Source organism: Copadichromis virginalis, linkage group LG11 (genome assembly GCF_057382275.1).
Source record: "Copadichromis virginalis isolate Kocher_CV1m ecotype Utaka linkage group LG11, C_Virginalis_male_GT1.1, whole genome shotgun sequence".
Lineage (NCBI taxonomy): Eukaryota > Metazoa > Chordata > Actinopteri > Cichliformes > Cichlidae > Copadichromis > Copadichromis virginalis.
The window spans coordinates 22,949,148-22,963,832 of NC_140628.1; the positions used below are offsets into that span (position 1 = coordinate 22,949,148).

General features: G+C 39.1%; 3 protein-coding genes across 4 annotated transcripts in view; 1 reads left to right on the forward strand and 2 right to left on the reverse strand.

Annotated features, from left to right (window-relative positions):
* Positions 1-14,685, forward strand: part of fam171a1 (family with sequence similarity 171 member A1) — a 66,156-nt gene that overhangs the window by 665 nt on the left and 50,806 nt on the right. The window lies entirely within an intron of this gene.
* Positions 741-4,091, reverse strand: LOC146698596 (SPRY domain-containing SOCS box protein 1). Its single transcript, XM_085473785.1, has 3 exons — positions 3,650-4,091; positions 1,243-2,034; positions 741-1,146 (listed from the first exon to the last, which is right to left on the reverse strand). Exons 2-3 carry the CDS (start codon positions 1,988-1,990, stop codon positions 1,016-1,018), a joined length of 879 nt encoding a protein of 292 aa, XP_085329911.1. The 5' UTR covers positions 1,991-2,034; positions 3,650-4,091; the 3' UTR covers positions 741-1,015.
* On the reverse strand, positions 6,712-8,272 carry LOC146698597 (HLA class II histocompatibility antigen, DQ beta 2 chain-like). Its single transcript, XM_085473791.1, has 4 exons — positions 8,036-8,272; positions 7,338-7,619; positions 7,064-7,221; positions 6,712-6,856 (listed from the first exon to the last, which is right to left on the reverse strand). The coding sequence occupies exons 1-4, from the start codon at positions 8,208-8,210 to the stop codon at positions 6,824-6,826; spliced, it is 648 nt and encodes a 215-aa protein (XP_085329917.1). The 5' UTR covers positions 8,211-8,272; the 3' UTR covers positions 6,712-6,823.

Sequence of the window (14,685 nt, forward strand, 5' to 3'; positions counted from 1 at the left end):
GATTTCCCAGGAAATTAACCCCAAGATCAGATCAAAAAACCCAAGAGCTACCTTTCAAACTCTACATGCCTCCGCATGTTAAATGGTAATGTTTATGACAGCACAATTAGAAACCTGATTCAAATTCTGTGCTGGGACCTTAGGGGAGCTGAGCTGTGATGCAACGCTGTAAGTTCCCACATTCCTCCAGAATGATGCGAGAGACTGATGAAGTAATATAGAAAACCATTACTTCAAGTTATTGCTGCTAAAGGTGGTTTTATAAGCAACTGAATCGTGGGCTGTGCTTAGTTTTTCATACACTGCTTCTGCATTGTGGTCTAGTTTTTGTTACGTAATGACATGTTATAAAATCTTATGTGCTGTTGTTTTTAAGGTCATATTTAAATAATATTAGAATCTGGTATGTCCTGATTGATAAAACCTTAGAATTAAAGAGGGTGTATTATTGCTAATGTCACAAAATAACCTAAATTACAACTACAAACAAATGTGTGGAAGTATGGGCATGTTACAGTATACAGGAATAATATGAGTACACCTGTATATGAGACAGGCTTTCAGTCACATAAACAAATGTAAGTATATATCTATCCTGCCTCTGTACTTGGCTTCTTATGCTGGTTGAAAACATTACATCAGTATTTCCATACAAATAATTTTATATTCCTTATTGGATCTGAGCTTTATTGTCAAAACCAAACATTGTGGTTTGTGAAAGGACAGGAAAAGAATAAAAATCACTTGAAACAGCTCATTTATTAGATACACAAAAGAAGAAACCAGACCTGTACCACACAGAACTGCCTCTAAATCCCCCAAATTTCTTTTAAAAATATTACAAAACATCTATAAACATACACATTTGTAATAAATAAGATAAAAAATAATTATACTAGTGCATATAATGTAAGATTTACAGAATTTACGTCAGTATTTCATAGAAAAGGGAATGGATCCTTGGTAAACTGCAGTAATTGATAAAAATATCCATCTTGTCAGTTTGCGTGGAAGATTAATGACTGGAAGCCAGGCAGCGCTGGAGAAAAGGGGGTAGAGGCAATTTGTCCATATGTTTTAACCTTTTCCGTCCTAAATTCTGACGAATCGACAGTCCGCATAAAGCCATGAGGGATGGAGGATCTCCTGAGAACAAGCCAGAAACAACATAGTTTAGTATAAGGCTGTGTTTTATCTTAATATTTCTGCGTACAAAGACAAATAAATAAATGAGGCACTCACGTGTAGAACCATTCATGTAGCGCAGTCGAATGCAGGCTCCTCCTCTCACACTGCTCACTGTTGGGAACAGCTCCACATCTCGAGGGAGGTCCTTAAAAGCTACGCCAAGGAAGCTGCCATTGACAACAAAACCCAGAGTCCCGGCATCGGCATCCAGAACCAGCAGGACACGCTCAGGAATGAGGAGAGGTGTTTGTGCCATCTTTGCACTTGATGAAGAGGAGGACTGTGACTTTGAATCAGCTGCCATCTCAGAGTGACACCTCTTACTCCCATTTTCTGGGTAAAGCTTCAGAGTTTGCCCACCATGCCAGAGCTGATTGGTTTTGAGCTCCCATCCCCAGGACTGTGAATCTGCCCCCACCAGCACATTGTACCCTGAAGACTGCAGGGGACAGTCCTGCCTCGAAATGCCCACGACGGCATGAGTCCCTCTGTGTTCGGGCCTCCACACCACCTCCCAGACATGAAGTCCACTCTTCACTCCTATCTCCGCCCTCACGCCATCGCTGCTAAGCTCAGCGGGTGAGCGGGTCGCTTCCTGTTTGCAGGGGGACAGCAGGAAGTGAAGAGAACGGTGGACTGTGCTCCAGTGTGAACGACTGTCTCCTGGGGAAACTGGAGGGGAGTTCAGCGTAACTGCAAGGCGAGAGGAGGTTGGGACGGCCAGTGGGAGGAATGCTGATGACGAAAAGGGAGGCCTGTCGGCTGTCCTGCTGCAAAACCAACGTGACAGACTCAGACCCATCAGTGCAAACGGCAGGGTCACTCCTATGTGTTGTCAGAGGAGAACTATGGAGAACAACAAAAAAACAAAATGTGACTTATTAAACCTTAGATATGCAGTCATTAGAGAAAGAAAGTTTGACAAACGAATTGGACGCTTAATGCTTCCATAGAAATTAAGAGTGTAAGTAGCAGCCAGGTCCTGCTCATCAAATGTACTTAATTAACTGATCATCAGCAAGCATGAGCACTTCTATAAAAGCAAAAGGTTTTCAGTTTGCTGGTCTGGAGCATTCACAGTGTGGAGGTTAAAAATCCTCATTCAGACTCAGAAGGCAGGCAGGATTAAACAAACAATGAGCCTTAGTCCATGAAACAAAGTCCAAAAGGCAAGGCAAAGCAAAAAGTCAGTCCACATAAACATCACAAGCGAACAAAAATGACATCTAAAACAGGCAGAACCAAAGACTTGACAAGTACAGGATGACCCAAGAAAGGCGAACATTTCTCTGTTGTTGAAAATGTCAACTGCGAAAATAAAGCTGCCAGATAAATGGACAGAGGAGCAGAAGTCCAAAGCAGTTTGGCATGAAAATATACAAATAGTTCAAATGTGTCCTTAAGTACAGTCCTTGAGTATAGGACTAAGTGCAAAGGTGTCGTATATTTAGAACTCATAACATTGCTCAGTGAGAAATGCCTCCGTCAACGGTGGGTCTATTTAATTTAAAAACCATGAAATATGTGGTAAAAGTAATTATCTCAGGCACACAGTGTTCTCAGTTTGCAGCAGGATAAAAGGAGGAGGTGGTTTGATATGAGAATATATATTCCAGAAAATGAACAAAGTTCTGAGCCCCTGGATAGTGTTGTTTGGTTTTTAGCAATATTTTTGCTAACTAATCCTGAGTTTCAGTTACACAGCTGAGAAGATTGCCTAAGTTTATCTTACAACAGCGATGCATATATGTGTTAGAAAAAATTTAGTGCTTCTATCATGGATTTCTCTGTCTTAATCTACTTTCCTGGCAACTTTGTATAGTTTTTACAGGAATTGGAACATTGGTGTAGCAGGGGATACTAGGAAGCTCTATTTCAACATTATACACTTGGATTTTTTGTTGAAAATTATTTGATAATTATTTATGACAGTTACAGTTTTTATATTTAAATATCGTATTTAAACACGTTTAAATAGCTTAAAGCATATTTTTAGCAATAATGAAACAAATACAATGTTAAGGAACAGACAAGGGTGGCCAATTAAGCTAAAAAGAAAAGGGGGGGGGGGGGGTTAGCATAAAAATTGTTGAAATTTTTTTTGTTAACTACATGAAATATAAAGGAAACAAATAGTTTTATAAATAAATACAGATTTGTTAAAGGTTAAGAAGGGTACTTCTCCGAACATGATACAAATGCTCTATAATAAAATTCACCAGAATTGAGGAGATCGGGTGTTAGATGCACAAACTTTTGGGGGAAGGATCCTCAGACCTCTTCATGATATCCTCCCAATAAAGCCAGACCTACTCCCGTGTATTTATTTAACGTCACCTGTTAAGGTGGAGCAGAATAAAGTGAACTAGAAGAATACAGTAGTTTAAAAAAAAAAAAAAAAGACAGAAAGTCTCCATCGAGCTAAGCAAACAGTGTAGACAGGGACTTCTATCAGCCTTACCCGCTGGTGTGGCTCCTTCTCTGGTGCTCATGAGGAGATTTCCTTCACAAACCCTCCGCCTGGTTCCCTATCTGAGCTTATATGAGGCTCTTATCAAGCATCTCCTGCGTCTTATCGCCGCTCGGTAACGTAACCGCTCCGGTGTTTTGGTGATGCTTCTCGACTCGACCTCCGGAACGGGAACAGCACAGTCCTGTCACGCAATGACAAGGACGAGAGAGCCGTGACGCTGTTTGTTGTTTATCTGCAGCCCTCATCACTTTCCGTCTTTATTTCTCCCTCCACTTCTTTTTTTTTTTTTTATCGCGTCCGGTAGTGGATGTAAACATAAATGGCGAAACATAGGAAGAGAATCAGACTCGGACATTTAATCAACAAGAAGAGAAAAATAAAATAAAACCCGAAGCGGCTCATCGTTTGACAGAGCGCAGGCGCATCAGGGGACTGTGGGTCCTGAAGCCCTCTGTGCTGTCTTACAGACATGTGACGCACTAGAGCGCACTTTGGACAGAAGCTTCGAGCAAATAAAGATATATACTGATATATCTGCGTCCACAGACAACAGATTATAGATATATACTGCGTTTAGAGACAACACTTCTGACACTAAGATAGAATATTTATTTATCACAGGGCTATGAAACTCCTCTGTTACAGCAGTTAGATTAGCTACAGTACTTAAACTTAAATTAGCAGAATATTATGTAACTCATTAGAATACAATGCAATACTACATGTTTCATATTTAATTAAAGTTGGTGTGTGTGTCCGTGTGTAAGAATGAGTTGTGTGGTTATGTGGATGTGAATTATGTGGATACGTGGGACTCTATTCAGTCCAAACAGAGAGAACTAAATAAATAAGGGTGTAGGGTTAAAATAAATTGTTAACATGTGAGAACAGTTGATACCTCCATGGACAGATGTGTTGCTCTCAGGCTGTTGTGATATTTGATACCACAAGTTACTACATGTGAAAAATGTGAAAGATGTATCTGTGATTATCCGTGATCGATAACGGTTTGTTGAGTGATCAGCCGATCACAGAGCCGACTTTCCTGATCAGTTTATTCAGTCTGTTGGGTCTATCAGCTCTGACGCTGCTCCCCCAGCAGACCACAGTAAAGTACACCGCACTCACCACAACAGAGGAACAGAAAATCTCAGAAAACTCATATCAAAGATCTCAGCTTAATTATGAAATAGAGCCTGCTCATCCCCTTTGTCGGTCTTTCAGTTTAGCGTCTTTGGATCACCACCAATAAAATTTTGTGTTACTGATGTTTTTAATACTTGTTTTATGAATTTTTTTTTTGTCAAATTAGAGATTTAGAGATTTAGAGATTAATAATATAAAATTTGCTGCAAGAAAGTGACTATTATTCCAGCAAATTGAAATAATAATGAATGAAGTATTCACATGCTCCCATTTGTTGGCCTTCCTAAGACCTTTAGAAATATGATCCTAGCTGTGAATCTCTGAATGCAACTCCCTGATGTATTTATAACCCTAAAACCCTGCAGACCATATTAACACAGTAATTCAATTCTCTCTTATTTATATAGTGCCAAATCACAACAGTCGCTTCAAGGTGCTTTATATTGTAAGGTAAAGGCCGTTCAGTATTCTGGAGAAAACCTCAACAATCAAACAACACCCTACCAGCACGCACTTTTTGATGGCAGGAAGGAAAAGCTCCCTTTTTGTCAAGGTAGCGCTGTGTGGTAGGCAGGAGTAGGACCCAAACCCAGGACTCATAACACAGAGGGATAAAGAAAAGATTTTATTTGCTGTAAAATTCAAACACTAAATACAAGGAAACAAAAACCTAAAACTGGAAACTAGGAATTACAAGGAATCCGAGAAGCACAGAGGAAACACAGCGATGTGGGACAACACAACAACAAGCAGAGGACGACAGAGGACATAAATACACAGAAGACAATTAGAGGATGGGAAACAGGAGGGATCACAGCTGGAAGTAATCAGACACAATGAGACACAGGGGAAGAAAAACTGAACACACTGAACAGCAACACAGCTGTCCCCCAACACAGCTGTCCCAAACCATCAACACGGCAACACACTGAACACAGGATGGGAGACTGTCAAAATAAAAAAGGAAACACAGAGAGGGTGAAAAGGATGACGAACTGGGGAGAACACAGATGAGACCAAGACAACCAGAGCACAAAAGAGAACAGGCTAAATGAACAAGAACCTAAGAATTAGAAATACAAATGATTAAACTAGGAAGAACAAGGAAACTGAAACATGATTAAAACTAATTCAAAGAATATAAATTAAACCAGAAAACACACACACTGAGTCACAGACCCAGGACCGTGACACTATTAACAGAAAGAAACGTTCAGCAGAACCAGGCTCAGGGAAGCCCATCAGCTCATCGTGGGGCTTCCCTGAGCCTGGTTCTGCTCGAGGTTTCGAAGAAAGAGAAGATAAAAAGGGCAAGTAAAGCACAGGAAGATGGGACAAAACAAAGCCTGTTGCTTTTGTTTGAGCCTTTAGGAGTTGCCATCCTATCTTCTGTACTTAAACAACTAATCAGCATGGCCAGCAGTCTCATCTATAAGACAGTACTGAGGGCTTCTTTAACCCATAGATTACCAAAAATACCCACAGGAGAGCAGGAGAGAGGCACATAGCTTTGTTTACCACAGGAAAGAAAATGGAAAAACAAAAACTGCTGAGCTTCATAAATGATAAATGATTTCAGGTTTTTAGAATGAAGATAAAGTAGATAAATCAGACTTCTCGCAGATTTCTCTAAATTCAGCTTTGAAACCTGTGGGAATGTCGATATATGAATTGAGAGAGAAAAATTAGCACAGATAACTCAGCGGAGTTCTGTTTGTAAACAGAACTCTGCTGTATATATATATATATATATATATATATATATATATATATATATATATATATATATATATATATATATATATATATATATAATAAAATTATTTATGATATATATATATATCATAAATAATTTTATGTATTTCAATCTGAGTGTAAAAGTCTGATTTAATCTCCATCCTTCCATCACTTAACTACTTCAGGGTGGTGGTGGTGGGGCTGGAGCCCAGGTGTCACAGGGTGAGAGGTGGGTGACCTGGAGAGGTCACCAGTCTGTTGCAGGGCATTTAATCCACCTTAAACCTCATTTTTCCCACTATTTAGATCGGCCTGTAGAATAAATAAAAAACAACAGAGTTGAAATTTGTTCATTTTAGATTGCAGACATTTTGTGTTAATGTGTTAAAACGTTAAAGTAAAAACTGCAACTGCTACGGTAACCGTGACAGAGTTAGAAGTGGGAATAATGACTGCTAGAGTGAAATGGGGAATAATCAGCACACTGCTTTCATTAACTAATGCAATTACCCAACTTACAGTTTCAGATTTTGTTGTTTGAGGTTTTTTTTGTTTATGTGTCTCACATGTGGCCTTCCTCTTGTAGAAAATAACTCCAATAATTGGAAACACCAAAGCCAGCAGCAGCCCTGCTGCACCAACAGCAATCTTATTCTTCCCTGCTTCAGTTATTGGCACTAAAAACACATTTATCACTGTGTTAGATATACACACTTATATAATATGTCTTATTTTAGAAGGATAACACCAATATGAGTTCTACTGATAAACTCTCCTCCAATCACTCTCTTACCCCAGTCATAAACCTTGGGCTCTGTGAGGCTGGCATGCTCCACCATGCAGCTGATTTTCTCTCCAGGTTTCGATGAAATCTCGATGTAGGAGTGAATCTGGTAGAGCCAGTTTCCGTTGGGTAGTTCATCAGTGGAAGTCACATTAGATGTTGCCTCCTTTCCGTCCTTCAGCCACGTCAGTTTGATTTGTTTGGGATAAAAGTTGTACGCGCTGCACATGAACAAGCCTGGATGTTTGCTATCTGCTGACTCAACTAACCTCAGCCTGACAATGGGCTTCACTGGAGGAAAGAACAGACAGAGCTATTTAATATAAAATGAAATATCATCAGTTAATACACTGATACTGGACTAATAACACTAAGTTTCTGTAATTATTTAGACTACAGTCAGACATGTGTAACAGTGGAACAGATGAAGAGTTTCAGGAGCTGCATTTTGCCGCGTATGTTGTCCTGATTCTAAAAAAAAACATTGCAGGTGTTTCGACGATGATACATGAATGCTTTTCACTAAGGAAATGATCTGAACACTTCTTTCAGCCCACTTGATGAACAGATTCCTGCAATCATTCCCTCATAAAGTTCTTAAAACGTTTTCAGAAAAGCTGCTCTAAAGCATCAAGTTGTTTCTAAAGAGACCCCAGAGTGAGCAGGCTGCTGAACCCTAAAACATCATTAGTTTCAGCTGTGCTCACCTGGTCTTGAAAGAATGTCCAACACGAGTGGGATGTTGGTTCTGCACTTCTCTTTGTTCTTTTTCTCATGTTCCAGGAAACCTTTGTTTTTATTGAGATTGTCTGCAATTTCTTTAGTTTTCTTTGTGTAGCCGACATATTTCCCCAAAGTGCTGTTGTACTGGCCCAGAAGCATCTTATTCAAGTAGACTTGCGCCAGATAAACAACATCATCTTTAGAAGTAAACAGGCAACGGATCACACCGTAACCAAAGTAAGCATCTGTAACACAAAGTCAACAATTAGCCAATATGGAAATGCTCATGTTTTTTTTATCTTCTCACACACAACAAAAGCACCAGTTTAAGGTTTGCTTGTATTTTTATTTCTCTAATGATATCATTGTTGTATTGTTGTAACACAAACAATACAGTTTATATATTAAAGTTACTTACCCGCTGTTGAAAATATCAAGAGCACATGTGGCAGTATCACAAAGTTGTGAGTGTGCATGGTGACGAACACGAAATCACGAATGAAAGTAGCAATCAATCTGATCTTCTCGCATAAGGAAGTGAATCTGCAGCTTGAGTAACAATAAACTTTTTAAAGAGTAGGCGTGGTGCTCTGTGTATGTATGTGGTGTGATTTATTTTCACCCTAACTGCTGGATTTGTGCAGACTGTAAAAACTTGTGTAAAATTTCACCTGAAGCTGGTTTAAACTGTTTTTGAAACCATACAGGAAGGCCGTAACACATCTGTTTGATATCCAAGCAGTGGTGCCTTCATCATGGAAAGAAAAAAGAAGGTTTTTGTAAGCGATAAAAGAAAGAACTGTGCTTGAGATGAATTAGTATTCAAAATTTGCTTCATTTCCCCGCTATGGCAATTTATTACAGTGCAAACAAGGAATTTAGTTCCAAAATCAGAACTCTAGCATATGGTGTTATGTATTTCAAGTTGGAGTAAATTCTTAGCAGTAACGCCCTCTTTCAGTTTAAAATAACCTGAAGAAAAATTACTGCTGCAGGTCTGATATTTGTATCTTAATATTGTGCAGCGAATTGTGTGTATTTGTAGTTTCATGCCTATAATAGATTGAGATATTAGTTTCTTTTAAGTCCTTTGGCAATAAAAGAATATAAAAAAAAACATTTTTTTGGAACTTATAAAACTCATCGGTTTTACATTAACCTGAATACCTGCAATATTGTCATTACTGACAGAAGTAAAAACGTCTTTTTATTTTTGCTTTATTCATAAGACTAAATATTTACCCCAGATTCCTGTTTAGGGTCTCTCCAGTGCTCCACGGTGCAGCTGTAAATGTCGCCCTCGCTCAGGCTAAACGTCAGAGTTGAGAACTGGTGGAAGGTTTGATCTTTATTGGGAACATACCGACTGAGCGACACCCTCTCAGACACTGGATGGCCGTTTTTGGTTTAGCTGAAATTGATGGAAGGTGGGTTGAAATGATTCACAAAGCCGATCAGGCTATTTTCAACCCCCAGCTCAACTTCTTCAGCAAGACAGAGGATGCTCTCAGGGGGTCTGTGGTGGGTTTAAAAACAACTAAGATCCATCATATCTTACCAGTTATGTTACATCAAAGATAAATGAAGTAAACAGCAGTAAAACTCATGTACCTTTTTCCTCCAGTGGATTTTTCTGTAATGTATAACACATTTGTTTTCTGTGTTCTCAGATCTCCAGATATTTGACTTGGGTTAATCATAAGATAGGTGGGCACTGTGTATACAACCCCGTGTCTTTTATAATCAACATTAAAAAAGCTCTTCAGCCTTGAATTTACTTAACTTATATCATTGTCAAAACAGGTCACTATTGCAACTGAGAATAAAAACTTAAATAATAAATATATAAATTTATGTCAATAGAAAATTAGACGAACAAGGTTGTTCTGTTTAACTCTCGGGTATTTGGTTGTCTAGAGAAACATCAAAAGACGCCCATTGAAAGGTGAAGTTTGAAGGAATGTCAGGAACTCATTCTTAGATTGATTATTATGACCACAGGGCGCTTCATGTGTGAGTGGCCATTGTCAGGAAATTCAACATTGTCCAATTCAAGGCCACACATTTAATCTCTGTCTGGTCAATGAAAATAACAGACTGATCACACCTTACTTCCTAGGTTCCTTCCTGTAACGGAGACATTCTGAATTTGTCAGTAATTACATAAACAGTTCTTGCATCATCAGCCAGAAATATGAGAAATTACACAAGGCTATGCGTAATACACCACATTCCTCGGTTTTTACCACAGTTTTAGTCCAAAACTTTCTAACTTCCTTGTAACACGTGTGATAAGAATGACTACACACAAGTAGCAGAAACCCAAAAAGCAGAAGTTGGTGTGTCAGGACCAAGGTGTTGCAATCACAGCTGCAGGGTTCGCAGGTCCCTGTGGATTTACTTTGGTAACGAAAGAAGTTACATCCAGTCCTTCTCACTAAAATGCACAAAATACTTTGAAACATCCTCATAAACATCTGCAAAGAAGATTTGAATCACTGTTTACCAAACTGCACTGTTTACCTCATAGTTTATGGCTTCTTCTTTTCTGCCTTTGCTGGCATGTTACGGAGTTTGTTTTAACAACAACACATTAAATGCTTTGACAAGTCTCTTTTTACTTCACTAAAACCACTTAGTGAAGGAATTTAAGTTGTTCGGGTTAAACCAGATTGGTTTTTAAAGAGTCTGATGATAAGCTAAAGCAAAAAAATTAACTGTGCCTACGTGAGTAATATCAATAAGAAGATTGGTACTCAAGGTTTCTTAGCAGAATATTACAAAGCATCACACTGCCTCTGCAGGCCCAGCTTCTTACCAAAAGGTGTCCTCGCAGCTACCTTACTGGCTCTGTCTGTCTGGTAATATTCTGGTTGTAAGGTTGTAAATATTTTTGCAACAGGTGTAACTCCGAAATGACAACACAGGCACGGCTTCTTCAAGACGGGCGCTTCGCTGCATTTATTGAACGCCGTGAAAACTACAAACATAAAACACAAAGACTTTAAGCGCTTCAGTCTATCAAAATTAACACTTGTGCTTTAACAACGAAAATTACCTCGTGGCCGCCTGCCACTTCGGAGGTCCTAGAAGAATAGCTTTACAGTCTTGTGCATTCTAAATTAAAACATAAAATAATTAGAACACCATACATTACAAATTTTTACAATATCACAATACAGTTATGGCAAATGACAAATACCTTGTACCGCTGGTAGACTAACCAGGCCTTTGCAGATAGCTCGCTGGACTCCTTAGCGTGATTATTAAACGTGGGCTCACAGCCTATACTATCACGCCCAAACCTCGCGATAATAGCGGTGTAACAAAACTTGTTCTTTCTGACAAGATAAACACACCCTTACAATATTGGCCACAGAAACGTACAAGCAAGAACATTTTAACTGCTGGAACCATCTATTAAACTTCTTTATACATAAGCCATTTCTGTGACACTTACAACAGGACTCAGCTCTCTTACTGTGTTATTGAAGAGCATACAGTGAGATTTAATTCAACTAGATAAACGATAACTAGAAAAACTAACATCCGTTTAAATATAAGATTAGTTTTTAGTACTTGGATGATTCCTTTGCAGTCAGTAAAGGCCTGAAGTCTAGAATCAATAGACACCAAATGGATTTTCTTTCATTTGAGATGCTCATCCAGGCCTTTACTGTAGCTGTTCTCAGTATTGCTTGCTTGGGGGTCTCTCTGCCTTAAGTCTTGTCTTCAAAAACTAAAATTCTACTACAATTATACAGAATTTCCTGGAGGAACCCACCCGAGGGATTAATAGCTTTATCTAATCTAATCTAAAAAGCATGCTCTGTTGGGTTGAGATCAGATGACTGAATTGATGAAGCTGTTTTCCTGCAGTCTGAGAGCAATGGGCCTTTTGTTAAAATAATATGGTACTGTGAGGTCTGTAAATTTACACAATGTGTAACAAGCGGGAACCACTAGATGTCAGCAGATAGCTGTCAGTTCTGCTTTCTTATCCTAACTATAGTGGCCAATGTAGGACAAACATGTTTTAGTCAGGCAAGAGATCAAAAACACAAAATTTAGAATGCCCCCCACAACAGCTGCAGCTGACCAACGTATTTCCACTACTGTTTAAAAAAAAACAAAAAACAAATGCAATCAAGTAATGGTCAGTTAGATAGTTTTCAGTACTTTATGTTTTAATCCCAGAGTCACTTCAAAAACTCTGGCCACCTACCACCTGTAGTGAGTGTATTCAGATATGAAAGTGACTCTGGACCAGATTCACCCCAGAGCTTTTTTGCTATCTCTGAAAGGCTGTCAGTTCACTGTTTATCTCAGTTGTCAATGCCAGGTGAGAAGCATCCACCTGGCATTTACAGTTCAGTACAGAAACAACTTTAGTGAAGGTGACAAATGATCTTATGGCGCTCTGACAGTGGACTCATCTCTGTGCTCGTTCTGCTAGACCATAATATTCTATTACAGCGATTAGAGCATGCTGTAGGTATTACAGATAGTGCTGTGATAGTGTTGTATCATATCTAATGCACTCCAGTTTATTCATGTAAATGGAGAGTCTTCTTCACACACTGAGAGTAATTATGGAGTTCCACAGGTTTCCGTGCTGGGACCAATTGTCTTTACATTATACATGCTTCCCTTTAGGTAGCTCTATCAGAAGGCATAGCATACATTTTCACTGCTATGTGGATGACACCCAGCTTTATCTATCCATGAAGCCAGGAAACACACACCAATTAGTTAAACTGCAGGAATATCTTAAAGACAAAAAGATCTGGATGACCTCTAATTTTCTGTTTCTAATTTCAGATAAAACCAAGGTTATTATACTCTGCCCTGAAAATCTTAGAAATATGGTATCTAACCAGATTCTTACACTTGATGGCATTACCTTGGCCTCCAGTTACACTGTGAGGAACCTTGGAGTCATTTTAGACCAGGAAATGTCCTTCAGTGCACGTATTAAAAAATATGTAGGACTGCTTTGTTCCATTTGCACAACATCTCTAAAATTAGAAATATCCTGTCTCAGAGTGATGCTGAAAAACTAGTTCATGCATTTATTACTTCTAGGCTGGACTACTGTAATCGTTATCCGGTTGTTCAGTGATGACGCGACGAATCCTACTTCCGGGTCTAAAGTAGTCTGCGTTTAATATGGCTTTTGTGTTGTTAACATGTTTAATGTTTTGTATTTTCTTCTATTTGATCTCAAAAAGCTCCTAAAACAGTCAGTGATCCCTGTTGACCTCCCTCGGCTTTTATTACCGCTAATCATTTATTTAAGCTCAGTTTTTAAAACCTTAGGATGTAACTACAGCCCAGCCCATGAATGACTAACCTCGTATTGAGGATGGATTATCTCAGTTGTTCTCCTGGCTGAAGTTTGGTCCTTTTACAGCATCCTGCCATGCGATTACATTTGTTCCTGACCACCGAGAACACTCACGTTAACTTTTATCGAGTGGGAAAAAAGTTAGCTTGTTTATATTATGCTAACATAGCTGTGTTGCTAGCGGTCACGTAGCACATCATTATATACCAGCTAGCCCAACTTCAGTAACCCTACAAACGTCACTGCTGTTTAGTTTTCTGTCTTCATTTATGCTGGAAGTGATAACAGAGCTGTACGTTTTAATTTGTTTCCAAAACCCCGCAGTCAGGACATGCTATATTGTATTTAGATAGAAGCTAGCGAGCTAACTCCCTGCTAACTTCTAACTCCGTTAAATGTCATAAATTCCGTTTTCATGGATGCCTGGATGTTAAACTCAATTGTTACACCTGGTAGAGCAGAACACTGATCATTTTATTAAAGATGAAAGACTTTAGACAGTTTTTCAACTCTCAGTAATGCCATAGTGATCGTTTGATATATGGACCTGCAGCGGAGTTTAGACCCAGACACGGCTAGTGACGTCAGACTGAACAACCGGATTATCAGGATACCCTAAAAACTCCCTGAAAAACCTTCTGTTAATCCAAAATGCTGCAGTACGAGAAAGAGAGAGCATATTTCTCCTGTATTGGCTTCCCTTCATTGGCTCCCTGTTAAATCCAGAATTTAATTCAAAATACTGCTCCTCACATACAAGGTCTTAAATAATCAGGCCCCATCTTATCTTAATGAACCCACATTTCACTCTCGGACTGCGGGCTTGCTTGTGGTTCCTAGAGTATTTAAAAGTAGAGTGTGAGGCAGAGCTTTTAGCTTTCAGGCCTCTGATATTTGGAATCAGTTTCCAATATCTCCAATATTTCCAATAGTTTGTATTCGGGAGACAGATACTATCTATGCTTTTAAGATTAGGTTTAAAACTTTCCTTGTTGCCAAGCATATAGTTAGGCCTGGATCCGGTGTAGACTGCTAGGGGGATTCCCATGATGCATTGAATTGATTGATTGACTGATTAATTAATGTCTTTTGTCCTGTCTTCCTCCCCTCACCCTGGTCGCAGCAGATGGCTGCCCCTTCCTGAGCCTGGTTCTGTTGGAGGTTTCTTCCTGACAAAAGGGAGTTCTTTCTTCCCACTATCCCCAAAAGTGCTTGCTCATAAGGGGTCATATGATTGTTGGGTTGTTCTCTGTATGTGTTATTGTATGGTTTAGCTTTTCATATAAA

Coding starts and splice junctions, on each gene's coding strand:
- LOC146698596 (XM_085473785.1), bottom strand. CDS start 1,990: ATGGGTCTGAGTCTGTCACGTTGGTTTTGCAGCAGGACAGCCGACAGG. Junction 1,147..1,242: donor CTACATGAATGGTTCTACAC/GTGAGTGCCTCA, acceptor GCTTGTTCTCAG/GAGATCCTCCATCCCTCATG.
- LOC146698597 (XM_085473791.1), bottom strand. CDS start 8,210: ATGCTTCTGGGCCAGTACAACAGCACTTTGGGGAAATATGTCGGCTAC. Junction 7,222..7,337: donor GCCCAAGGTTTATGACTGGG/GTAAGAGAGTGA, acceptor ATGTGTTTTTAG/TGCCAATAACTGAAGCAGGG. Junction 6,857..7,063: donor AAACAACAAAATCTGAAACT/GTAAGTTGGGTA, acceptor TTTATTCTACAG/GCCGATCTAAATAGTGGGAA.